At 38.8% G+C, this 26856-nt stretch overlaps 1 protein-coding gene across 1 annotated transcript in view; it reads left to right on the top strand.

The window, feature by feature from the left end:
• The window catches only part of CTTNBP2 (cortactin binding protein 2), a 164568-nt gene that overhangs the window by 66993 nt on the left and 70719 nt on the right, over nt 1-26856 (top strand). The window contains exons 3-6 of the mRNA XM_010831224.1: nt 11515-13147; nt 19404-19607; nt 21027-21126; nt 23449-23599. Of these exons, the coding sequence (XP_010829526.1) occupies nt 11515-13147; nt 19404-19607; nt 21027-21126; nt 23449-23599 (2088 nt within the window). The remainder of the gene's footprint in view (nt 1-11514; nt 13148-19403; nt 19608-21026; nt 21127-23448; nt 23600-26856) is intronic.

The following is a 26856-nucleotide window of genomic DNA, read 5'->3' as shown; positions in this document are numbered from 1 at the left end:
TGGCTGGGGGAACTTGGGGACCAGCTCTTAGCAGCCAGCATCTCTGACAAATGCTCACTGTAGATCTAATCTGCAGTGGCTGATCCTTCTACTGAGCTGGATACTGAAGCTGGGTGATACCAGACGCACCACTGCCATCACTGCTCTGGGTCTTGGGTGGTGCTTCCCCTAGCCCTGCTTCTTTGCGTCACTTGTTTCCTAATTGATGCCTAAGAGTAGGTGCATTTGATTGGCCAAGCTCAGGCCACATGCGTTCTCCTTAGCTACAAGACCAGGAAAGTAACTATTGGCTGTATTTTAACTACTACAGGAGAGAACCATCAGTGCAAAGTTCCCCTGACATAGAAAGGAGTTTCAGCTGTTAGTCAACCAAAGAAATGATGAATGCACCAGAAAAGAGCAATGAAAACATGTTTTATTTCATATGCCTCTTTCTTCACATTGTAAATAATTGTAATTCATTTTGCTATTTGTACTCACTGTTTTCTGCTTCATGGTTATAACATACAAATATAATTTAATTTTACATTGTTTTCTAGACTTTTGTTCAAGGATAACATGGTAGAGAAACATTTAAAATAACATTTTTAGAAAGAGTATATCAGCTTCTTTGTACATGAGTGATTGTTTTCAACTCCTTCCTGAGTCTGTTTTTGTATAACTCATTATTACAGTTCAAAATGCATTTTGACTCCCCAGGGAGCACTGTAGAGCAAGCATTAAGGGGAGCTGGAGACTGAGATCTGCAGCTTTGAGCCAGGACATGTAGGGGAGAATAGTTTCCCTTATCCATGTCTTCTCTTGAAACTCTAGATCAAGAGGAAGGGGCAGATGAGAAGTGCAGAGCCTAACAGCCGACTGACTGGTTGTTACAGCTCCAATAAGGAAGAAAATCTCCTGCATCTTACTGTTGTGTACTTGTTTACCAGGACTGGGCAGTTGCCGGTGGGGGTGACCCTGTAGAAAAGAGGAAGAGGGTGCAGTGAGTGTTAAAAGATTTGAGGGAGCATTAAGAAATATGATTAGATGTCATAAAAGTGTTTTGTGATTGTGACAGACATGCAGTCTGCTTTCTCCTTTTACAAATGACCAGAATTGCTTTCCTCTCTCTTTTCCACTTCGAATTAGAACTAATTGCCTTTACATTGCTGCTCCGCTCCCTCCTACATAGTTTTCCCTTTCATTCTGGAAAAACAATTGTTTGGTGCCTCTTCATTCATGGCTCCCAGTCTGGGTACTATTCTTGGAGGAACCACCCACTTTCTCACTACCAGTGAAGCTGTGTTGGCTCTTCTAAGCTCTTCTATACAACTTGCTGCTTTTTTGCAAAAGGCTTTGGTGATACTCAGAGAAGGCAATGACACCCCACTCCAGTACTCTTGGCCTGGAAAATCCCATGGATGGAGGAGCCTGGTGGGCTGCAGTCCATGGGGTCACTAAGAGTCAGACACAACTGAGCAACTTCACTTTCACTTTTCACTTTCATGCATTGGAGGAGGAAATGGCAACCCACTCCAGGGTTCTTGCCTGGAGAATCCCAAGGATGGTGGAGCCTGATGGGCTGCCGTCTGTGGGGTCGCACAGAGTCGGACACGACTGAAGCGACTTAGTAGTAGTAGTAGTTGGTGATACTGCTCCATGCAAAATTTCCCCTGAGCCATTACTTGAAAGTGGTTGTGAGTAGATATAAATTGGACAGTAGTATAGCAGAATCAACTGGAACTCGGTAATCTTTATACACAAAGGGCATGGTTCCTTCATAATCACAATAGAGTGCAGTTGAACTGGGGAGAAAGTCTGTTCCCAGCCCTAACCATCAGGTCCACAGACCCTGGATCACTGCTCAAAATTGTCCCAGATTTGGCCTTTGAGAGCCCTTTTAAGCTACTCCTTTTGATATATTCCCATAATTCCTATAGCACATTCTTATTACAAAAGGATTTTTTTTTTCTTACAGGCTATCATACACTTGTCTTATCCCAACCCCTGGGATTAGCTATTACATACAGGAGCTGTTATTTTCATTCCTTTCTAATGGAAAGTAGAAGTGAATCTAGAGCTAGGAAATTATGCATACTTATAATATTCATAAACATTTTATATACACACATATCTGTATCTTCATTTATCTATAGTGAGTTCATACTGACACCTCTGATTTTAATCCAAAGGGTACATTCTTATCCTTTATTTAGAACTAGCTCTTCCAACAGTGAGAAAGCTGTCAGCTATTATACTTCACTATATTACTCATTTACTGCAGCCTAGAACCCACAGGGCTTCCCTGGTACCTTGGCTGGTAAAGAATACGACTTCAATGCAGGAGACCCTGGTTTGATTCCTGGGTCAGGAAGATCCCCTGGAGAAGGGATAGGCTACCCACTCCAGTATTCTTGGGCTTCTTTGGTGACTCAGATTGTAAAGAATCTGCCTACAATATGAGAGACCTGAGTTTGATCCCTGTGTTGGGGAGATGCCTTGAACGAGGGCATGGTAACCCACTTCAGTATTCTTGCCTAGAGAATACCCATGGACAGAGAAGCCTTAAGGGCTGCGGGTCCATGGGGTCACAAAAGGTCAGACACGACTGAGTGACTAAGCACAGCGCAACACAGAACACAGAATCCATAGCACTGTAAAAAAAGCAAAAATGCAAACCTGAAATTCACTATTGTTTATCCCCTTTAAAGAGATATTTACATTAAATCTCACTTTAAAGTAAAATTTGCATAAGTGCACAAATTAATGTTTTAAAAATGCATATACTTGTGTAACCTGTACCTCTTAAAAGATAGAAAATATTTCCATTACCACTGAAAGTTTCCTGGAGTATCTTCTCAATAATTATCTCCACCACTTCAGGCAGCCACTGAACACGCCTCTGATTTTTTTTTTTTTTTTTTTTTATCGTGGATTAGTCTTATCTCTGTACTGCAACTTTAGGTAAAAAAGATGACTGCAATGAAATAATGAGCCTTCTGTGTACAAACTGTAAGTCTTTCAACTTTGTTTTTATTTATGAAAATTGTCTTGTCTGTTCTAGATTGTTTGCATTTCCATGAAAGTTTTCTTTGAAAGTTTTCAGGGATGAAATTTCATTGACCTTTAAATATGTTGAGAATTGACATCTTTAACAATATTGAGTCTTCCAATCCATGATTATAGTATTTCTCTTGATTTGTTGAGATCTTTGTGGTTTCTTTCAGCAGTGTTTTATTGTTTTTAGTTTAGTAGTATTAAATGTCTTTTGTTAGGCTTATTTCTAAATATTCGGTGCTATAATAAACACATTATTTTTGACAAACATTTGTTGCTAGTGTGCAGGTACTCAATTGATTTTTGCATGTTGACATTGTATCCTGTGATCTTGCTAAACTTGCTTATTAGATTTAGCAGTTGTTGTGTATATTTTGTATGATTTTGTAGGTAAATAAGCATGTTATCTGTGAATAAAACCCATTTTAATTCTTCCTTTCCAAATTGCCTACCTGCCTTCCCCTTCTCTTTTCCCCATCATTTCACTGACCAGAGCCCAGAACCATCAGAACAATGTTGATCAGAAGCAGTGAGTGAAGACTTCAAAGGCCTTTGCTTTCCTTAGGGAGAAAAAAGGCTGTTTAATGGTTAAGTATGATGCTAGCTGTGCTTTTTTATAGATGTCTTTTATCTCATTGAGGTTTCATTCTATTCTTTATTGAGTAGTTTTTATCATGAATGGGTTTTGAATTTTGTAAAATGGTTTATCTGCATCTATGGCTGTGGTCATGATTTTTCTCTTTATTTTGTTAATGTGATGAATCTTACTAATTGCTTTTCAAATATTAAACCAATTTGGATTCCTGTAGTTAACTTCAGTGGGTAACCTTTTATCATTCTTTTTAAATATTACTGGATTCAGTTTGCCTGTATCTTGCTGCAGAGTTTTGTTTCTGTGTTCATGAGTGGTAATTTTTCTGTGAATTTTAAAATAATTCTTTTGGTATGAAAGTAATTCTGGATTCATAAAGGAAATTGGAAGTATTCCCTTCTCTTTTTTGAAAGAGTATATATAGGTTTGGTTTTGATGTTTGGTTGAAGTTACTAGTAAATCATATGAGTTGAGGGTTTTCTTTAGGGGAAAATTTTTATTTGTAAATTCAGTTTCTTTTGAAGATATAAAGCTATTCCATTCTTTTACTCCATCTTATGTCAGTTCTGAAAGTTGTATGCTTCAGAGGAATTTGATTTGTTGAATGTTTTGACACAAGGGTTTTCATCATTATCTTTTTAATGTTCATTTCATAGTGTTACCCCATCCTTTATTCCTGTTATTTGTGTTTTTTTATGTCTGTTTCTTAATCTGTTTTTTTTCCTTTTTTTAATTTAATTTAATTTTTAAACTTTACATAATTGTATTAGTTTTGCCAAATATCAAAATGAATCTGCCACAGATATAAATGTGCTCCCCATCCTGTTTTTTAACAATGTTAATGATATTTTAGATTAAAACCAACTTTTGGCTTTGTAAATTTCTCTCTCGTTTGTTGTCTCTTGTATTTTCATTGATTTCTTACCTGTGCTATTTCTAACCTTTGTTATTTCTTTCTTTTCACTTTGTATTTTGTTCACTTTTCCTAACTTTCTAAGGTAACACTTAGATAATTAATTTGAGACAAAACTTTTTAAAAAAATTTTACTGAAATATAGTTGACTTACAATATTGTGTTTAATTTCTGCTCTATTAGCAAAGTAACTCAGTTATACAGTTATATTTTCATTTTCATATGCTTTTCCATTATGATTTTACCACAGGATATTGAATATAGTTCCTTGTGCTGTACAATAGGAATTTGCTTATCCATCCTATATATAATAATTTATATCTGCTGAGGCAATGCTCCCAGCCTCCTCTCCTCCCTCCTTGGCAAGCACAAGTCTGTCCTCTGTGTCTGTGAGTCTGTTTTTGGTTTGTAGATAGGGTCATTTGTGTCGTACTTTAGGTTCCACATGTGAGTGACAGCCTATTGTATGTCTTTTTCTTTCTGACTTCCTTAACTTAATGTGATGATCTGTAGGTCCATCCATCCATGTTGCTGCAAATAGCTGAGGCCTGGCAAGCTGCAATTCATGGGGTTGCAGAGAGTCGGACACGACTGAGCGACTGAACTGAACTGAATAATTAGCAGTAACAAGCATCTTTTCATGTGCTTGTTAGACATCTGTATGTCTTCTTTGGGAGACAACTCTTCTAAAGCAATTATCAATGTAATTTTCTGTGTATTTTCTGCTTTATCTGCCTTTGAGTACTCCTTTTGCACTACATCCAACAAACTTTGATATATTATTTTATTTTCAATTAGTTCAAATGTTTTCTAATTTCCCTTGTGATTTCTTCTTAAACTTCTGTACTATTTAGAAGTGTGTTTTAATTTTGAATTTTGGGGTGTTATTAATATCTTATTGTGATTTATAATTTAATTCTCCTGCGGTCAGAGAGTATATTCTGTAAGATTTTAGTCTTGTAATTTTTTGTTGGTTTTTAATAGTGCAACGAGTGTGTCATCTGTAGTCCTTGGGTGTTCTGTTCCATAGCATCGGTCAGGCCAGGTGTTTTCCATAGTATTATCCACAGCTACTATATTCCTGCTGATATTTCAATCTAGATCTTTAGCAAGATATGATTGTTATTAGAAATTTGTTTATTTCCCCCTTTACTTCTGTCCGATCTCGCTTCATGTATTTTAGAGAATGATTCAGCCATCATCTATAATGTAGTTTCTCTGTATGTAATGTGTGTTTTTCTCTGGCTGCTTCAAGGTTATTTGTTAGTTTTGTTTTCATTGGTTTTACTATGATGTCCTAGTTATGGTTTTCTTTATATTTATCCTGCTTTGGGATTTCTGAGCTTCCTGGATATATATATATATATATATATATATATTTTTTTTTTTTTTTTAAACCAAATTTGTGAATTTTGGCCATATTTTCTTTTAATATAGTTTTCTTCTATTTCTGGAAATCCAGTTCTGTGGAATTTAGACCACTTTATATTGTCCTACAGTGAGATGCTCTTCACTTTTTCAGTTCACTTTTATTGTTTCTCAAAATTGGATACTTCCTTTTGCTCTGTTTTCAAATCATTGGTTTTTTTCTGTGCTTTTTTAATTTTCCTCTTTCAAATCTTCTATTAAGCTCATTAAGACGTATTTTTCCATTTTAGATATTATTCTTTTATAGATTTTCCATTTGTTTCTAGTTTCCATTCCTATGCCAAGACTCCCATTTTGTTCCATCACCACGACCGTGTTTTCTTTGAAAATGGCTGCTTTAGGGTTCTTGTCTGCTAATTTCAGTAGAAGTCACCTTAAGCTCAGTTTCTATTTGAGTACATTTATCTTATGGATCACTTAAAACTTTTTTTGCATGTCCAATAATTTTTTAATGCATACTAGACATTGTGGATGGTGTGGTACAGAGACTGTGGAGTCTGTTATCTTCCAAAGAGTGTAAGTAGTTAACCTGATTAGATTCATAGTCTAAACTCTGACTTTTTGCAGTTGGCGATAGCTAAAATATTTGCTCATTTCTGTTAGTCGCTCAGTAGTAGCCTCTGTGATTAAGTGTGGACTCTCTCCTGTACTTGCATGCTAAGTCATGTCCATCTCTTTGTGACCCTGTGGACTGTAGCAGCCAGGCTCCACTGTTCATTGGGTTCTCCAGACAAGAGTACTGGAGTAGGTTGCCATGCCCTCCTCCTGGGGATCTTCCTGGCCCAGGGATCAAGCCCGTGTCTCTTGCACCTCCTGCACTGGCAGCAGGTTCTTTACCAGTAGTGCCACCTGGGAAGTCTGGACTTTCTCATACAAACCTGTAACTCAAGAGTCTACCGGTGACACTGGTGAGGGTAGTTGCAGCAGCTTTCATTTCATCCTCTGGCTCCTCAGGCCAGCATCAGGGATGCTTTGTGCTTGAGCTCTTGTTGTCAGTGCTGTCAGGACAGGGAATAGCCCTCACCTGAAAAGCTGTCCATGGCACCCCACTCCAGTACTCTTGCCTGGAAAATCCCATGGACAGAGGAGCCTGGTAGGCTGCAGTCCATGGGGTCACTAAGAGTCGGACACAACTGAGCGACTTCACTTTCACTTTTCACTTTCATGCATTGGAGAAGGAAATGGCAACCCACTCCAGTGTTCTTGCCTGGAGAATCCCAGGGACGGGGGAGCCTGGTGAGCTGCCGTCTATGCGGTTGCACAGAGTCGGACACGACTGAAGCGACTTAGCAGCAGCAGCAGAAAAGCTGTCCAAGGGCAAATCTCATCCAGTGCTGTTGGTTTCTTTCTAACGGGAGGGTATACTCCTTTCCTATTTCTGTCAGTTTTATTGCTCTCCAGAGTCTTCAAACAGGTATTTTCTTAATATTGTTTCAAGGGTTTATCATTATTATCTGCATGAGTAGGTAGTCTAATAAAAGTTGTTTCACCATTACTGATAGTGAAACTTTCTCTGATGTACTTTGTATTGTTGTAATTACTGTCTGACTTATAAAGACATCATCTATGTGTTTAGTACAGTCCATTCTCTAGCTCCTTGTTTGCATATAAATGTCTTTTCACAGGGAAAACACTGAGCAAAACTGATGTTTTGAAATAGCACAAAGCTAACACTTTTTAGTGCCATACACAATGGTAAATACATGTGTTGCCTTGTTTAATCCTGTAATGTAGTCACTATTTTTCTTCTATTGTGCAGTTAAAAGAACCCTCCTTCAGAGGGAAAACTTACCAAGGTTACACAGCCAAGAAGGTGGGATTAGAACTTAGTATTGTACTTCTTGGCTTCCCAGGTAGCAAGTGGTAAAGAATCAGCCTGCCAATGAGAAGATACAAGAGATGCAAGTTCAGTTCCTGAGTCAGGAAGATCACCTGGAGTAGGAAATAGCAACCCACTCCAGTATGCTTGCCTGGAGATTTCCATGGACAGAGGAGCTTGGTGGGCTACAGCCCATGCAGTCACAGAGAGTCAGACATGATTGAGCATGCACGCATGCTGTAACTACACTTCTTACTCTTTAAAACAGAAGAACTTTATTTTTGGGTCAGAATAGTCAAGGACATTTTTTAAATATAAAAATTATTTTTTGAGTTTTGGAGTACATTTATGTGCTTATTGGAAGGAGCAGATAGAGAGGGGGATGTTTAATGTTTATACAGAGCAGTGTGGTCACTAATGGAGCAAGTCAGAGGTGACAGGAATAATGAAGTTAATTGTTGAAGAAAGTCTGACCTTCAGCAGTTGGAAACATCTTTCCCTTAGAGTGAAAGGAAGGATGAATGGATTGATATGGCCATAAAAACGCTTAAGGGAGGAGACAAGATGTGCAGGGAATGAGTTAGTCTGAATGTTCTTGATCAAAGAGTCTGTTAGGGGAGACTGAGAGTCACTTAGTTGTCATTGGGTGAAGTATTGGGGAGAATGACAGAGGTTTAAATATCCCCTGAAATAGTAAATGGTAGAGGAAGCTAAACAGAGTTAGGTAGAGTGATTGATGATGGGGGCTCAGAACTCAATTGAGTTGGGAGCCATGTATAGTAGGCACATCAATTATGTGATTTTCTGTGCTCTGCTATCTGTAGTGAGATTAAAAGACGCATGTTTGTCTGAGATAGGATTTATAAGGCACGAATGATGGAAGAACACAGATAAAAAAGACTAATGGCTGCTTTTCTAGAAGTATAGTTTTCTGTCTAGATACCTGAGATTAGTTGAGTTGATTAGATTAGAATCGAATCTTTAATTTGATTCTAAAATGTAAGAGATGGAAGTTGTTTCAAAAATAGAGTGAGATGACCCAGTATAGAAATACCATGGGCTGCATGTGTGGTGGGGTGAGGAAAACTTGAAACAGTTGGAGCCGTAAATGAATGCCAGGATCCTGACACTGATCCACTGGGCCACGTCAGGGAAATCACTGACTTGTCCTCCATTTGGCTCTTCTGTAAAGTGCAAGTGGCCCTTCAATTCTAGAAGACAATGTTTTTTTTTTCCACATCGAGGTAGGTTATGAAAATCATATATTTTAAAAATAAGATGAAAATTGACCTGATGTGTGCTTTTTTCCTACGTTGGTTGCTATAAGAATTTGGAAGGGGGAGTAATACAAAACCTATTGAATATTTTCTCTATACTTCTAACTTTCTGTATGTCTTCCGTAGCAACTTTCTTTAATGCATTTAGAAGAATTAAAAGTGCTTTAGCTATGAAAAAGTTCAACTTTCTGTGAGGCACCCAGATGAATAAAATACAGGTATAAATCAAGTATAGGACAGCACTATTGTTCTTCAAATATTACCTAATCTACTTATGAAGGCAACCCCCAAATTTCATATACAATAGAGTGTATGTGTATGGACAAGTGTCTCTGATTATTCTTGGGGAATTATTTGGATTCCTGATCACCTCTTTATAAGACCTATTGCAGTGCTATTCAGTGACTTCTTCAAAGCCAGAAGGATCCCCAAATAAATGAATAATGCCTCTGACTGTCTACTGGGCAGTGAGCCATTCTTTGCTTTTGGTCTCATGTCTGACTAAGGGGGATGGAGGAGTGGATTTAATGGTGAGGAACAGGAACACATTCTCAACTGATGGATCATGCGAGTATTTCCTGTCTCTGTTATTGATTACTTAAAGCCAAGTTAAATAATTACTGTCTCTCTTGAGAGTATATTTGTGTTTAACCTCTGAGGATAGGTGAGTTCTTTCCATGTCTTTAATTGGGTAGATCTGCTTTTACCTTGATGATCTGTAAGCCCCTTTATGGGCCACCATGAAGACATTGTCTCTAGTTGGGAAGACAAGGCATGTGGACCCGCTTGGCTGCTACAGCCCAGCTTGAGATGTATCCCTCACAAGCACTTCATGGCGCATTCCCTGGAGAGAAGTGAGAAACTTGGGTAAAGGTGTTAGAATTGTATCTGTGTATCAGAAAGGCCCTCCCTCGGTTGTTTGGAAGATTGATGTTTCTATGAACTGTGTTAATTTCATTAATTCAGACACAGTAGCAAAGAAGACAGAGTCCCTGCCCTCATGAGTCCTGTTCTAGTTGGGGGTAGGCAGGTGCCAACCAAAGGGTGATTCACTAAAGGATGGAAAGGACTGTCTTCCACAGGGTGGTGAGGGCAGCCTCGCTATGAGGGTGACAGTTGAGCAGAGGGTGGAAGGAGTAAAACAGCCAGGCTTTTGTGCCATTGGGTGTTTTGGTGCTTATTAGAAAAGCCCAGGTGGAGGTAAAAAGGTTTTTAAAATCTCCTTCTCTGTGCTGATCAATTAGGCAAATGTTGTTTTGAGAAGCCTAAATCCTAGGGTTTAAATCCTGCTCAATGAGCAGACAGACCCTCCTCCTGAAGGAAAAAGTGCTCTTCTTTCCAGGCAGATGCAGCCCCAGGCCTGGGCAGACAATGGTGAGAGCTGGATTTTGGTTCCTCTCACCCTTGCAGTACCCTAGTCCAGCATTCTTGCGTGGAGAATCCCATGGATGAGGAGCCTGAGGCCTACAGTCCCTGGGGTCACAGAGTCAGACATGACTGAGCATCTGAGCACCCTTGCAGCCGACCACCCTTGTGCAGTACACAAACTCCTCAGTGCAGGAGCCCTGTGTGATGGGTCATGGTGGAATTTCTATGCAGACAGACAAGACCAAAGACCCTGAGGCAGGATGACGTTCAGGAAACATTAGGGAGACCAGTGTCATGGGACCCAAGTGGGCAAAGGGAAACTGAAAGAGAGGAAGTCAGACTTGGGATTCACTGATACTGATTATATTTTTTATTTGTTTGGTTGCACCACATGGCATTTGAGATCTTAGTTCCCCCACTACTGTTGGAACCTGTGCCTCCTGCAATGGAAGCACAGAGTCCTAACCATTGGACAGCCAGGGAAGTCCCATGACTATATTTCTAATATTTCTTATATATGAGTTAAAATAACTTTCATATATGATTTTACATGACTTTTCCAGCAAATCCTCACTTGTAACCTCAAAGTAGATTGCCAAAAAAAAAAAAGCTAAGTAATATGATTAGCAAGTATAGGAGTTTAGAATTTAACTGAAGTCCTCTGTTTTCAGCACTTTTCATTTTACAGTGCCTCAAAGATTAGTAATTCTAAGGCATTAAACATTAAAAATAAAAAGTTCTCTACCAGAGTTCTGTTTTTACAGAAGCAGACCTTTCTGAACTATGTGTTGTGATTTGAAGCATCAAATTACCCTTCTCCTTTTCTATAGTTCACTTACATTAAAAATTTTTTCTGTTGCTATGATTGAGATGTTTTTTATAAAACCATTAACATCTATTTTATCATTTTAATGAGTCTCTAAAATATTATCCATCATCTCCCAACTCATTTCAGAAATCTCGCACCTTAGCTAACCCAGACCATACAGTTGTTATAAAGTTTAATACAAATCTCTCCCCATCTTTGGCTGAAAAGAATCCTCTGCCTATTAATCAGGGTTGTCCTGTGCATTTCTTTCAGCTGGAGATGGAGAAGCTTCAGCTCCAAGCACTTGAGCAGGAGCACAAGAAGTTGGCTGCCCGCCTGGAGGAGGAGCGAGGCAAGAACAAGCACGTGGTCCTGATGCTGGTCAAGGAGTGCAAGCAGCTCTCCGGGAAAGTCCTAGAGGAGGCCCAGAAGCTGGAAGAGGTGATGGCCAAACTGGAAGAGGAGAAGAAAAAGACCAGCGCGTTAGAGGAGGAACTCGCCACGGAGAAACGAAGAAGCACAGAAATGGAAGCTCAGATGGAAAAGCAGCTCTCGGAGTTTGACACGGAGCGGGAACAGCTTCGTGCCAAGCTGCACCGAGAAGAAGCACATACCACTGACCTCAAAGAGGAGATAGACAAGATGAAGAAGATGATCGAGCAGCTGAAAAGGGGAAATGACAGCAAACCCAGCCTCTCCCTCCCCCGGAAGACAAAAGATAGACGTTTGGTGTCCATATCTGTGGCAACAGAAGGCCCAATGACAAGATCTGTTGCGTGCCAGACAGACCTAGTGGTGGAGACTGCTGAGCCCCTGAAGAAGTTGCCTTTGACCGTGCCCGTAAAGCCTGCCACGGGGAGCCCCGTAGTCTCCGCTGGTGCCAAGGGGAATGCCTGCCCCAGTGCCGCCTCGGTCAGACCGGGTATCGAGAGGCAGGTTTCCCACGGTGACTTGATAGGCTCCTCTCTGCCCACTGTCCCACCTCCAAGTGCAAACAGAATTGAGGAAAATGGACCGAGCACCGGCTCAACACCAGATTTAACCAGTAGCCCAAGCCCACTACCCAGTGCAGTTTCCCCGGCCTCCGGGCACACGCCCGCACCGCCTCCGCACAGTTTACATTCACCGAGTGCCAGCGCGCCTCTGCATCCGGGTCTGAACCCACGCATCCAAGCGGCTCGATTTCGATTTCAGGGCAGTAATGCTAATGACCCAGACCAAAATGGAAACACCACCCAAAGCCCTCCATCCAGAGAAGTCTCTCCTACAAGTCGTGACAACCTAGTGGCCAAACAGCTTGCTCGGAATACTGTGACCCAAGCACTGTCGAGATTTACAAGCCCCCCGGCGGGAGCACCCCCGAGACCTGGAGCGTCCCCCACGGGGGACGTTGGCACCTACCCCCCGGTTGGTCGAACCAGTTTAAAGACTCCTGGTGGGGCCCGAGTTGACAGAGGAAACCCTCCTCCCATCCCTCCAAAAAAGCCAGGGCTCTCCCAAACTCCTTCTCCACCGCACCCCCAACTCAAGGTTATCATGGATAGCAGCAGGGCCTCCAGCACAGGGATCAAAGCTGATAACAAAACTGTGGCTTCGCCTCCTTCCAGTTTGCCACAAGGGAACAGGGTAATAAATGAGGAGAATCTCTCTAAATCTTCCTCCCCTCAGCTGCCACCAAAACCATCCATAGATTTAACTGTGGCACCCGCAGGCTGTGCCGTTTCAGCCCTGGCCACATCTCAGGTGGGTGCCTGGCCTGCTGAAACCCCTGGACTGAACCAACCTGCATGTTCAGAAAGTTCCCTTGTCATTCCCACCACCACTGCCTTTCGCTCTTCCATAAACCCTGTTAGTGCCTCATCCCGTAGAGCAGGTGCCTCTGACAGCCTCCTGGTAACAGCATCAGGTAAAGGGATTGAAATGTTATATCCTTCTTTAAGAATGTGGCCTGTTCTCTCACTTGCCTTCATTTCCTTCACATTGCCTTAAAACTTTTTTTTTTTTAATCTGATACTTTTTTTTCTATTTCTTTCCCTTCTTTTTTTTTTTGTGTGTGATTTTCTTTGAAGGCTCCAGGGTATGGTGATTCATCTTGCTATATGAATTGCGGTTTTGTTATGCTGAGTGCTTTCTTCTTTTAAAAATAACCTGAAAGCAGTGGTTTGGAGCACACGGAGACCATTAATTTAGAGAAACTGAAGCATTTCCATGGGAGGAAAGACTCATCTTTCTTATAAAATATTTATCTCACAAGATTTCACTATTAGCCATCTCCAGACAGCATGTGTTCAATTCTACCCCTTCAGAGATGGCTTATTTGAAAGAATGCTTTCAGGTAGTTATTAACACTACAGTCTACTTTGGGTTATCAAATTGATTAGAGGCGTTCTGTAATTGGTATATTCTATGTTTTAATATCAGTTTGGTGTTGCCTTTTTTAACCTCAAAAATAGTGTGTGTGCTTATAAACCTCTATTCAAAGTTTACTTCAAAAGTTGTTTTACTTTGTTTAGCGCTAACACTTAAGCACAGATGGGTGACATAGCACGTGGGCTGTATTGGAGGTTTCCATTGCAGATGTGGTTCATAAAGTCACTGAATCTGGGACTCTTGAACAACGAGTTGATAAAGAACTAGATTTTTCCCTTTTTGTTTTATAGTGCTAAAGGAAGCATTGCTTTTTATTGGCATTTGTGGAGAAGGCAATGGCACCCCACTCCAGTACTCTTGCCTGGAAAATCCCATGGACTGAGAAGCCTGGTGGGCTGCAGTCCATGGAGTCGCTAAGAGCCGGACACGACTGAGCGACTTCCCTTTCACTTTTCACTTTCATGCATTGGAGAAGGAAATGGCAACCCACTCCAGTGTTCTTGTCTGGAGAATCCCAGGGACGGGGGAGCCTGTTGGGCTGCCGTCTATGGGGTCGCACAGAGTCGGACATGACTGAAGCGACTTAGCAGCAGCAGCAGCAGCAGTTCTTCACTGACTAAAAGTGGCTCTAAAATAATGTTACAGTGCCAAAGTTTTGATGGAACTTTGCAGGGTCTCTCTACCCCAGGATGTTGGTGCTTAGCAGAGGCTGTTGGATCTGAATGAGAGAGAACTTTTAAGAATTAAAGGAAGATTTGAGCTGTGTTTTTTTTAAGATTTAGGGAGAAGCATAGAAATAAGAAAAGAAGGTAGCACTGTACTTGCTAATTATCAGGTAGTGAGAGCAGTGTAACAAGACTGCTTGTTACAGTTATAAGCTGTCTCCTAAACAGTCAATTCCTTGAGATGTTAGGTTCATACATTAAGGGGCAAAATTGGAAATTGAAAACAGCATGGATTTGATGTTAGTTAGGTCTGCATTGGAATCTAGGCTCTGGCATTTACAGCTCTGTGTTTTGGGTGATTTTTCTTGAACTGAGCAAATTTTCTCATCCTTCATATGGAGCTTATGCTGTGCATATTGGGGAATGTGGCTGTTAGGATTTAATATCATAACATGCAAAGAATGTGGTATTGAGCTTAGAGCAGCATGACTGATGAATAAATAGAGGTACTATTACTGCTTGTATTTTGAAAATTTGCTTTAGAATTGACTTCAGTGTTGCTTTGTGATATCTTATTTTTTAATCCAAAATGGTACTATTGAACTGGATGGCCTTTCTCACGGCCCTTTTCCAGCAAGTTAAATCTACCCTCAAAGGAGGAATTTTTGCTACTATTCAGGAGCATCAGAGAATGTGCTGTATGGACCTAAGGTACTCACAGAACACAAGTTCCAAAAATGTTTGGAGCCCTGGCAGTGCTGTTGACGTAAATGCATGGACTGTAAAACACAAAACACTTCCTGTGATATGTAAATTTTTTCACTTAAAAAAAAAAAAAAAAGCCATCTTTGCTTTGTACCCTGATGCTTTGCCAGTGGCTGCCTGGGTCATTACTGTGCTCCAGGGTTCAGCTCCTAGAGCCCTTTGGTTTCAGTGGAAAAGCTTTAAAATCAGGATCCATGACTGAAGAATGTTTTGTCAGCAGCATGTAAGTTAACCTCTGGAGTCATAGAATTCTAGTCCATTGTATATTCACCAAAATGACCTGTCTAGGATTTTGGATAAAAGAATCATAGCTCCTCTGAAAAAAAAAAAAAAAAAGCCCTTGCTCGTGTGTAGAAAGCAAGAGAGAATAAATTGTAGAACCAAAGAAACAGCAGTCACAGAAGATCCATGAAACTGGTTCCTCATTTTCTCTTCTCTGATTTTGCAGTTCGACCACTGCAAGGTTACCTTTGGTGGCATAACAGCCTGCCATGTCATTTGATTAGAAGGTATAGTTTATTAGGAGGAAAAAGGAGGCAGTGGAATTTGTTTAGGTATCAGCAAGCATTTGCCGAACATCCAGTCTACTAGGGGAGATAGAAATGTTATTATAGTTGCATAGTTGGGGTGTTTAACTCAGCTGTGGATGTAGGTCAACAGAAACTTTGTGAATAAGGTAGAAGATTTCAACTCTCTTTCCACTTAGATGCCCCCCTTTTGGCTGCCATGCCCATTGCAACTTGGGAAACACCAGAGTGCCCTCCATCCTGCTTCTTAATCTGCCTCGCCTGGGTGAGCATGTACCTCTCCAAAGCATAGGCTCATTGAAGGGTTTTCATCTGGTCAACAGTTACTAGTGTCATTATGATCAGAGTAGGAAATGGGGACACATGCACCTCCCAAATACCTGGGGGATGTGTGCTCCAGGGTCAGTGGTGAAAAGAGCACTGGGCTGAGTGTAAAGAGGCAGTGTTAGTCCATTTCTGCTCCTTTCTAGGTATTACCCTAAAGAGCAGATTCTCTCTGAGTCATTAGTTTTTTCATCTAAAAATGAAAGCACTGAACCAAAAAAGTAATAATAGTTCCAAACCAAAAAGATGTGTTAAACTTGCCTGTTGAATTTTTCAAGTAGTAGTTCACTACCTCTCCCTTCTTGGAATTCTAGATCCCATTATCTTTGAAACCCTAAAAATCTACATTTCTACATCAGCTTATATCTATGATAAACAATTATGATTAAGTTAAAGCACTGAAGAGAATTGCAATGACAAAGGATATCACTTTGATGAATTGTTTTGTACATTAACTCAGTTAGCCCTTTTAGAGCCAAATGTAAAATTTTTAAATAACACTTTATGGCCAAGTGTTAACAGTTTTATTATTTAAGTAAAATTTAAATAATTCAAAATTTTTAGAATTTAAAGTTCCAAACAGATTAGAACTTCTTGCTGCTCCTGAACTTGTCACACGGACACATTAATTGTTAGATGAACAGAAGCCTAAACCAAAAATCACTCCGGGCAACTGAGTTTCCATACCCTTGGAATTTTTTTTTTTTTTCCTTTTTCTTAAAAAAGTTGTTTGATACATTTTATTTGATTTGGTTCAGATTTTTTTCCGTAGGTAAACATGCATTAAAAATATTCTTCTCCATGTTTGATTGGCTTAAAGACTAAGTCAGAAAATGAGATCCCTCTGAGCTATGAATGAGATTAACCTTCTCCACACTCTGAAGCTGATGCCGGAAGCTGTTCTCAACTCCTCTGCTATTGCACGTTCTGTCTGTTCCCTTCATCACTGCATGTTCTGCAAGATGCTCACTTGTACTAATGTTTGCATATGACACTGTAGCTGAATGACCTTTTTCTAGGGTCATTAAAGTAGCTATATGACTGCAGGTCTGTTCAGGCATTACTTAACCATTACTTAACCAGTCAACTAAATATTATAATTTTGATCATTGTGGGGAATTTCACATGAACAAAGTCTCATGGTGAAGTTTTATTTTTCCCATATTTATAACAGGATTTATTATAGTAATTTAAGCTTCCTGAGCCTGGAGAAAATTGGAAGTGGTAGTGGAGATAAAAAATGTACTTAAGAATACATTTAAGAATTTTTAACTTTAAGAATACTTGGTATTTATAAAGCGATTTTCATTTTTAAAGACTTTTTCAATATATTTAAAAGAAGAAAATAAGAGAATTGATATATATTCTTCTGGAGTCTTTATATTACAGAACTATAAGATTCTTGGGTGGTCTAAAGATTGAGAAAATTTTTGAATAAAATATTTTGTCTTTAAGATAGCTTAGCATTAGAAATCAGATTTCCCAGGAAATTATATCCATAATTGAATATTTCCATAAAAAAACAGTTAAAATATATTTATATTTTAATTGTCCCAAATGGCTAGAATCATCTGAAAAAAAACAAAAATGAAAACAAAACTCAAAAGAATGGCAAACTATTTAATATGTACCTGTTCATATTCCTAAAAGGATATGGAGAACTGAGGACCGCCCCCACCCCCGGTTTGAGTTGGAGATACTGAGGGAGCGAGGGGACGGGGCTGGAGGTTGGGAGGAAGGAAGGTGGGGGAGCTGGACAAGCAAGAGTGTGGGGTGGTCCCTCCTGTTCACAGAGAAGCACATGCCAGTGCCCTCGGATTGCCTTTGTGCTTGCTTTGCAGTCCAGGTTTCATACCTGGGTATTTATAATTTCTCTGTTTATCATCCATTTCTAATAAGTACTGATTTAATTTTTGTGGGCTTGTTTTTTTGTTTGTTTTTAAGAAAATACAAAAGGTAAAATGTACCAGAGAGGAGCCTTCTTGTAAGTATGAAGTAAAAAATGTTACTTTTGTAAGAAGAGCTAATGAATATCAATGGGAAAATATCATAGAGTTTAGATAAATATCTAATTTTATGAGCATTTGAATTTTAATGTTATTATAGTCTGAGTAAAAGCAATAAATTACCCAGAGATCCAAATAATTGAAGATGTAATATCCAGTTTCTAATAAGCAGTCAGTTTCATTTGTAGAAACTGCTTTGGTGTTTTTCTGAAGAATTTTTTAAAGTTCTGAGGAATACTTTGATATTCACCTTTTAAATCTTTACTGAAATAATTTAAGGTCAGTAATTTAAGATTCAATGATAAGTTTATTATGTATTAATATAACACCCATGTACTCAGAATATTATCCTGGTACCGAGGTAGTAAAGATGCATAGTAAAGGTCTATCATTGTATCTTAACTACAGAGACTGTTACTAGACAGATGTAGAAAGTGTACCCCAGGTGTGAATATGTGCACACATACCCCCATATACACATCAACTTTACTTTCAGATTTTTGGGGCTTTACTTTCAGATTTTAAGGAAGAAGGAAAAATGACTTATTTTGAAAGTTAACTATATTTAAGCCTAAAATACACTAAATACCTATATATTACATTAAATAAACATTTTTACTTTACTGTTTTTACAGCCTTTTGATCAAGGAAGAATTCAGAAAATTTTCCATGCTATATGCAGCCGACTTCACACACTTAACAGATTCTCTTCTAAAGCTGCTAAATACTGATGAGAAATCCTAACTATGATAACTCTTATGACTTTTGTTAAAATTATATGGTAGAGTGTCCTGTTTTGTTAGCTGATTAAAAGTTTTTGGTACAAAATGTGAAGATGGCCAGATGATATAGTCTTCCTTTGTGTATTGAGTATTTGTGCTGGTATATTCTATGTATGTTGTGCTTCTATTAGTTCTTAATACTTAATAGTTGGCCGCCCACTATTTTTCTTCCCAAATAAGGGAATTCAAAGAATGTAAATATTCCTTCATGGTATTTGGTCCATCTCAATGGTTTATATAAAATTTATAAATTAAGTACCTTGGAAACATTGTAGAAAAAAGGAAATTTTCTGTTTTTTAGAATTATTTCTGTCTTGTGCCTAAAGATATCTTTCAGTTAATAACAAAACTGAGAAAATCTGTGCATAGTTTTAAAATTCAGTTTGTTTTGGAATCCTGAGGAGGAGCTCGAACTTTTAAAACAAGATAGCCTTCTTGTTTCCTGAAACCAATCACCACTTTAACACTTATCTGTACAAGACTGACAACTAAAAATAATTTGTCACTATGTATATTAATTTAACTAGCAACAGATATAAGATTGAAATAACAGTACAGATGTATGCTAAAGTAAATATTAACAGATTGGTCATATTAGAAACCACTTAATCCTCTAGGGGTACGTGTTCATGTGTCTGTGTGTGTGTAATTTGGAAAGGAATGGTTAATATCTGTCTCTTATCCTTGCTCCTACTCTCTAACTAGGGTCACTTTAACCCACAGGCTGGTCACCCTCCCTAACCCCTTTGCTAATGAGTGGTGGTCCTGCCCCCCTGGCTGGCAGGCCCACCCTTCTTCAGCAAGCTGCTGCCCAGGGAAATGTCACTTTATTATCAATGCTGCTTAATGAAGAAGGACTGGACATTAATTACTCCTGTGAAGATGGCCATTCTGCCTTGTATTCTGCTGCTAAGAATGGACATACAGGTAAAGATGGTACCTTCTTACTTCACTGTATCACCCTCTTGCAAAAGGATGATGAGTTAAAAGCACTGTAGCCATTATTATGAGCAAAATTATTATTTCACATTTTCTCTTCCAGGTGAAATAAAAAACTTTTTTTTTACATGATTTAAAGTTTTGTAAACATTTAAAAATCCAATTTGGACAGTTCAGTAACAATGTAAAATTTTGCAGCTAGCAAAAAGTTGTCTTTGTTTTATGCACAGTAAAATGTATTGTGTGCCTAGAAGTTTGGGGTCTAGTAACTGTAAAACACATTTTGAATAAAGCCCCCGTCTGTGATCACTTTGGCCAGGACAAAATAGCCCTAATTTGTCTCTTAGAAATGGCTGATGTCTGTGAAAGTAAAGCCGTAGGGCTTTAGCATATGCTGCAGTGAGGGAAAGTTTTAGTAGTTAGGAAAGATCATGGGTCTGAAATTGTTCTGTAGTTAGAACCAATTTATAGTTATTTGAATTTTTTAAGAGAACTGAGAGGTTGTGCAACTATACACGACATATTGATGAAGTTGGGGAATTAATCTTGTTCCTTAAAAAGCAAATCTTATAGTCAAATATACTAAAACATAACAATAGTGCAAATAAAGACATGATCTGATGGCAAATGCAAAGTTAGATAGTAGGCATATATAAGCCATGTGATCCTTGGTGAATTCACATAATGTGGCTTTCTTGGAAGTTTCAGAGCTTTAGTGTGTTCCAGTGGGCTGCATAGAAGATTCTAGGGAACTACAGTATGAGAACTCATTATTTTAAAACTGTTTTGGAGTACTTCTTCCAAAGTACAGTAGGAATTTCCTCTAATATAGAGAAATGCAGTCTAGTAAATAACATGTGGAACGTAGGTCTAAGCGGTATTCATGCTTGAGTCTGGTGACTTTCTAGAGGTTCTCCTTAATATTCATTCAGGGAGTTAAGTCTAAGATGACCACAACATGAAAGCATTTTAATGATTAAATTAAACACCAGAAAGTAAGATTTAACTATTTAAATACCAAGAATGGTATTTCAGTTTAGTCAAAGAATTTTATTTTCCATCCAGTAACATTTTTTTCTGGGATTGTCTGATGGAAAAACCTGGTAAAACATTCTCTGACATACGACTCTCCTTTCACTCATCAGTCACTCTTCCCCCGGGCACCCCCCAAAAATGAAAGAAACCTTGTCTTAGTTGATGAGTCTGGGGTATATGATCCTGGGGGAAAGAGGCTTCTTTTCCTTCATAATAGCCTGTGGAATCTTATATCGACCCTGAAAGAAATGTCAGATGAGCTGTGCATGAGAGAGGTCCCTTGGGGTTAGTATCTGTCTACAGCCTGTATAGAATTTGGCTCATGGTGAATCTAAGTGGGAAATTAAAATGGCTTTCTATTAAAATCCATAGACTGTGTGAGATTGCTGCTGAATGCAGAAGCCCAAGTCAATGCTGCTGATAAAAATGGCTTCACACCCTTGTGTGCTGCAGCTGCTCAGGGACATTTCAAGTAAGTGATGCTCTTAATCCCTTTTTTTCCCCCTCATGAAAAGAGCCTCTTTATGATTTGCACATATATTTTAGTTCTGGCTGAATGTGTAAACTAGTACTTAAGATCCTTTGGCAAGTAAATTCAACTAAACATCTTTGAGAATTTAAATGCAAAGGAGGATCCTAAATTTGCTCTTCTTAATAATAGATAGTTGTATATTGGGAAGTGAAGAAGAGGAATATGCTGTTTCCAAACCTCGTGTGAATGAACTTGCTTCCGAAGAGGAAGATTATTTTTAGCCTATCAACATAAAGTCATCCCTCCTGTCTGTGGGGGATTGGTTCCAGGACCACCCACAGATGCCACAATGCGAGAATACTCTGAGTCTGTTATATAAAATGCTGCAGTATTTACATATAATCTACGCACATCCCCCTGTACACTTTAAATCATCTCTGGTTACTTATAATACCTAATGTATTATGTATTAATACAATGTATTAATACAATGTATTAATACAATGTATTAATACAATGTATTAATACAATGTATTAATACAATGTAAATGCTATGTAAATAGCTGCGAGCATGTGGCAAATTCAGGTTTTGCTTTTTGTAACTTCCTAGGATTTTTTTTCCAAGTATTTTCCATCTGGGGTTGGTTGAACTCACAAATGTGAAACCTGCACATATGGACAGTCAACTGTGTATGTGGTTATGTAATGGATTGTTACACACTTCATTGTTCACTATTTTCCACCACCTCAACACACACACACGTTATTTATTATTATAAATTGTTCGAGTATGCACCTTGCTTTATCATTTTTAAAAAAAATTGAAGCAGGAACTTACATGCTTAAAGAAGTTAGAGCACAAAATCAAAAAGAGCCTGTAATTAGAATATACATAAGTTTAGCAGTGATTTCTTCAGTTGCTTAAATAAGTCAGTTGAATAGAGAGATAACTTTTTGTAATCAAGTGCTATTTTAATAATATTGATAGAATATAGCTAAATTGCTTTCTTTGCCTGTGCTGAAATGGTAGTCTGCGGAGGATGAAAGCTGTTTTCAACTTTTAACTTTTACTATCCGAACAGAAATGTTTCATTAACAAACATTAATTAGCGTTAAGCAATTAACAAATCTCAGAATTCTTGACATAAGGTTTTTCAGTTTCACACTGCTGTCATTCTTTTGTAAATATGAATTTTTAAAAGTTCAAAATGCATCCTTAATATATGTATTACTTTTTTTCTGCATGTTGAACATGTATCTCATCACTCTGAATTTATTATTGCTGATCAGAACTATTGATTTTGCTGCCGCCTTTTTGCATGTATTCTGAGTCCTCCAGGAAAGATTCTTCTTCTGGACTATCCTTTGCCTTTCCTGCCAGTAGGCAATCTGTAGGGCTACTTGCTTGGATAGTGTAGCAGTCATGGGAATGGAGGCACGGATGGATTTGCAAAAAGGGAGAACCCCTGGGAAAGGCAGGGAGGCCTGGTTAATTTAAATGTATATGAGATACACATCAATATGTAACTTATTTTTTCTAATGTATAAACAAATCGAATGTTGCCAGAGGAAGCCAAGAGAAAGCCTGCCTCTGAGCAAAAACCCAAAGATGTTCATTGCTTCTTCATTGGGTTATGATTTATTCCTCTTTTCTAAATTTATTCTCATCTAATTTTGCAAACTGTAGTCAGTTCCTAAGTGCCATGAAGTCTTGAATTCACCTCATTGCTGTCCTTCCTGATTCTCAGGGCAATGTATTTCTGCTGAACTGTGTCTTTTTTCCTTGTAAACTAGCCCCATTGCAGGGGGGCAAAACAGCCTTTGCTGCCTTTTCTCCCCCAAATGGCCCTTTCCTCCGTCTCCCTGCCTTTTATAGTGGAGGCACATGGTGCCCTGCTGTCTGCGCTATTTATAATTATTTTCTCAAGTGAAAATCTCAGAATGACTCAGCAGCCTGACTCTTTTCCAGGTTCAAACTATTTTGAACCACAAATAATATATATGTCAAGCACAGTTAAACATATTCCAAGGACTCTACTTTTATAGGTTGTTTACAGAGAAGTGTCATAAACCAGGTATTCACCCTTGATCAAAGCTGTTGTTTTAAATTTTCATGGGAGTAATTAAAATATCTTCCAGCCTTCTTAAAATAGTATCTATATAATAAGACCAGTAATAATTGAGATTATATATAATAATTCATGTAATAAATAAAGATGCAGAATTCCTCTAGCAGTATTTGCTTTTTTTAATATCTTGGTCAGGTGGTACTTCAGACGTCAAACCGAGTTTGTATATAATTAATCATACTGTTGTGTTTAGGTGTGTAGAATTATTAATTGCATATGATGCTAATATTAATCATGCTGCTGATGGAGGACAGACACCTCTATACCTGGCCTGTAAAAATGGAAATAAAGAATGTATTAAACTCTTGTTGGAAGCTGGAACTGACCGAAGTGTAAAAACCAGAGTGAGTACCTGTATTTTGTATTTTGTCCTCTAATTACAATATGTCTGCAAACTCTGCAGTTCAAAAAATAAAATAAGTTAAAATACAGGTTGCTTTGTTTTGTTTAAAGTTTTGTTTTGCTTTGAATATGTTGGATCCTCATGGTCTGACCTCTGTTTATCTGATTATTCAAAGCTTGTTAGTTAGCCTTTCTTTTTAGAGGTAGTCGGTGTAGTACCAGGGACTTGTAAGCCATCGACAAAGGTCAGCTGTCATTCATTGAGTTGTCGTCATCATCCACAGTAGTGCTCACTTGTAATGTGTATAAACAGGAAGCAGATTTGTGGCAGGACAGTGCCCATTGGCAGGACTTAGAGGAAGGTTATTTGTGCTCACTATTCCTCACAGAGCTGACCTTTGTTTTTGCTGAGATTATGCAGCGTCTCACAGAGTTCAAGGTCATTGTTTAATTTGCCTCAGAACTTGAAGCACTGTGTGTGGAAGTCCAGTATGGAACCTAATAGGTTGAAGTAGCTTTGACTCCCTCCCACACAGTCCTGCTGCCTGCTGTACAGGGTACACAGGTGAAGCCGGATTTAGAAATTGAAGAAATGTAGAGTCTGATTCACAAGAACAGTCCTTTGATACGACTTCTGCCTCAGCACACAAAAATGCATTTGAAACAAGTTCCTCCATTCGCCCTCCCAAGTTGGCCTTTATCATCCTATCATAATAGACTTGAAGACCAAGAATCAGCCCTTCACACCCTGACATGCATTTCTTCAGTGGGGGCCCATCTAAGGGCTGGCAGGTTTATGGGACCCACTCTTCACTGGGCTCAGGAATTTTTTTCCTGCAGTTTCCCAGCAGGTTAAAAGTGTAATAATTACCACCCTATAGCATATTCATGATGAATGACAAGTGTAGACATCTTAATTGCCAAAGATTATCTGAACCTTGGATTTCTTCTGTTAATAGAGAATTAACTATACTGTGCATCCATTTCACAGGAATCACCCTTAAAATTTTCTAGGATAGAAAGGTATATTGTATATTTTAAGGTCACTCTTAGATACTGGATTTTCTTAAGTTTTCAAAAGTAAACTCACAAATAATAGTATAATAGGAATGTAATATAAGCTAGGTATAGACATTTTCCATTGAGTCCTAGGGCTAGAGCTTTTTTTCTTTACTTTCTATTTATTTTTTGAAAATCTGAGAAAATAGTCCAGTGTTACTCTTATTCATGTTGTTTTATATATTTAAGAAATCTGTGGTACTACACATACTTATGGAGGAGGCAATGGCACCCCACTCCAGTACTCTTGCCTGGAGAATCCCATGGATGGAGGAGCCTGGTGGGCTGCAGTCCATGGGGTCGCTAAGAGTCAGACATGACTGAGCGACTTCAGTTTCACTTTTCACTTTCATGCATTGGAGAAGGAAATGGCAACCCACTCCAGTGTTCTTGCCTGGAGAACCCCAGGGACGGGGGAGCCTGGTGGGCTTCCGTCTGTGGGGTCGCACAGAGTCGGACACGACTGAGGTGACTTAGCAGCAGCAGCAGCACACATACTTATTGTAAAATTCTACCTTATATATGAAAAAGGAATGAATTTTACATCAATATCTGAATGAAAAATAAGTAGTGCAACATAAAAATTGAAGTCACATCCTGTAAGTTAGAGAACACAGAAATCCATGCTCTCAAACTAATTGTCGATGAACTGAATGAAATCTTTAGAAGTACAGAGGCTCCAAAGTACAGAGATAAACAGCATAATTGATAAAGGACCTTAAGGGAATAATTAATTATTTCTCACAACTTTTAATAAGAAATCAAAGGGGAATGAAGGATTTTAAGTTTTTCTGAAATGATTATGTGGCCTTTGTAATATAAGGAAGGTCAAGAGCACTTACACTCTATTGCCTAATTAAGGCTGATTCCCAAGGAAAGGTATCCACAGCCCAACAAAGAACAAGCTATGAAACACTTTGCCTGCGTGGGATATTCCCAAGGACTATGTGATATTCCAGCTACTGCCAGCCATGGTCTTGCCTTAGCCAAGTTGATTCTGATGATGTGAAGTACAGAACCAGAGAAAAAGCCACAACATTCAGGAAGAGCTTTAGCAAATGATCAGATGACTCAGTCTAAATGTAGATTGTTACCATTTATTGTCTGTTTTCCTCTCTGTCTTCTACCTCATTATTTTTTTTTTTTTGAAGTGTACTATCAATTCAATTCAGTCCAGTTCAGTCACTCAGTCGTGTCTGACTCTTTGTGACTCCATGGACTGCAGCTTGCCAGGATTACCTGTCCATTACCAACTCCTGGAGCTTACTCAGACTCACGTCCATCGAGTCGGTGATGCCATCCAACCATCTCATCCTCTGTCATCCCCTTCTCCTCCCAACTTCAGTCTTTCCCAGCATCAGGGTCTTTTCCAGTGAGTCAGTTCTTTGCATCAGGTAGCCAAAGTATTGGAGTTTCCAGCATCAGTCCTTCCAATGAATATTCAGGACGGATTTCCTTTAGGATGGACTGGTTTGATCTACTTGCAGACAAAGGGACTCTCAAGAGTCTTCTCCAGCACCACAGTTCAAAAGCATCAGTTCTATTCACTGGAAAAAATTTAGTGTAGCAGTATGAAATACCAAATGAAAAAAAAAAAAAATAGGCTAGAGGGAAAATAAAACCAAAATACGTATCACAGAAATAATCATCAATTCTTTTATGATAGTCTTAAAAATCTAATGGGAATGGATACCTGAGTAGAAGGCAGACATCTCTCTATATGAAAATGAGAGACTACAGAAGTTTGTGACATTGTACAGCAGACAGGGATCAAGACCATCCCCATGGAAAAGAAATGCAAAAAAGCAAAATGGCTGTCTGGGGAGGCCTTACAAATAGCTGTGAATAGAAGAGAAGCGAAAAGCAAAGGAGAAAAGGAAAGATACAAGCATCTGAATGCAGAGTTCCAAAGAACAGCAAGAAAAGAAAGCCTTCCTCAGTGATCAATGCAAAGAAATAGAGGAAAACAACAGAATGGGAAAGACTAGAGATCTCTTCAAGAAAATTAGAGAGACCAAGGGAACATTTCATGCAAAGATGGGCTCAATAAAGGACAGAAATGGTATGGACCTAACAGAAGCAGAAGATGTTAAGAAGAGGTGGCAAGAATACACAGAAGAACTGTACAAAAAAGATCTTCATGACCCAGATAATTACGATGGTGTGATCACTCACCTAGAGCCAGACATCCTGGAATGTG

The sequence above is a fragment of the Bison bison genome, unplaced genomic scaffold, assembly GCF_000754665.1.
Source record: "Bison bison bison isolate TAMUID 2011002044 unplaced genomic scaffold, Bison_UMD1.0 scf7180017864525, whole genome shotgun sequence".
NCBI lineage: Eukaryota > Metazoa > Chordata > Mammalia > Artiodactyla > Bovidae > Bison > Bison bison.
Note: the sequence above shows the minus strand (reverse complement) of the source record. Positions and strands in the feature narration are given on the sequence as shown.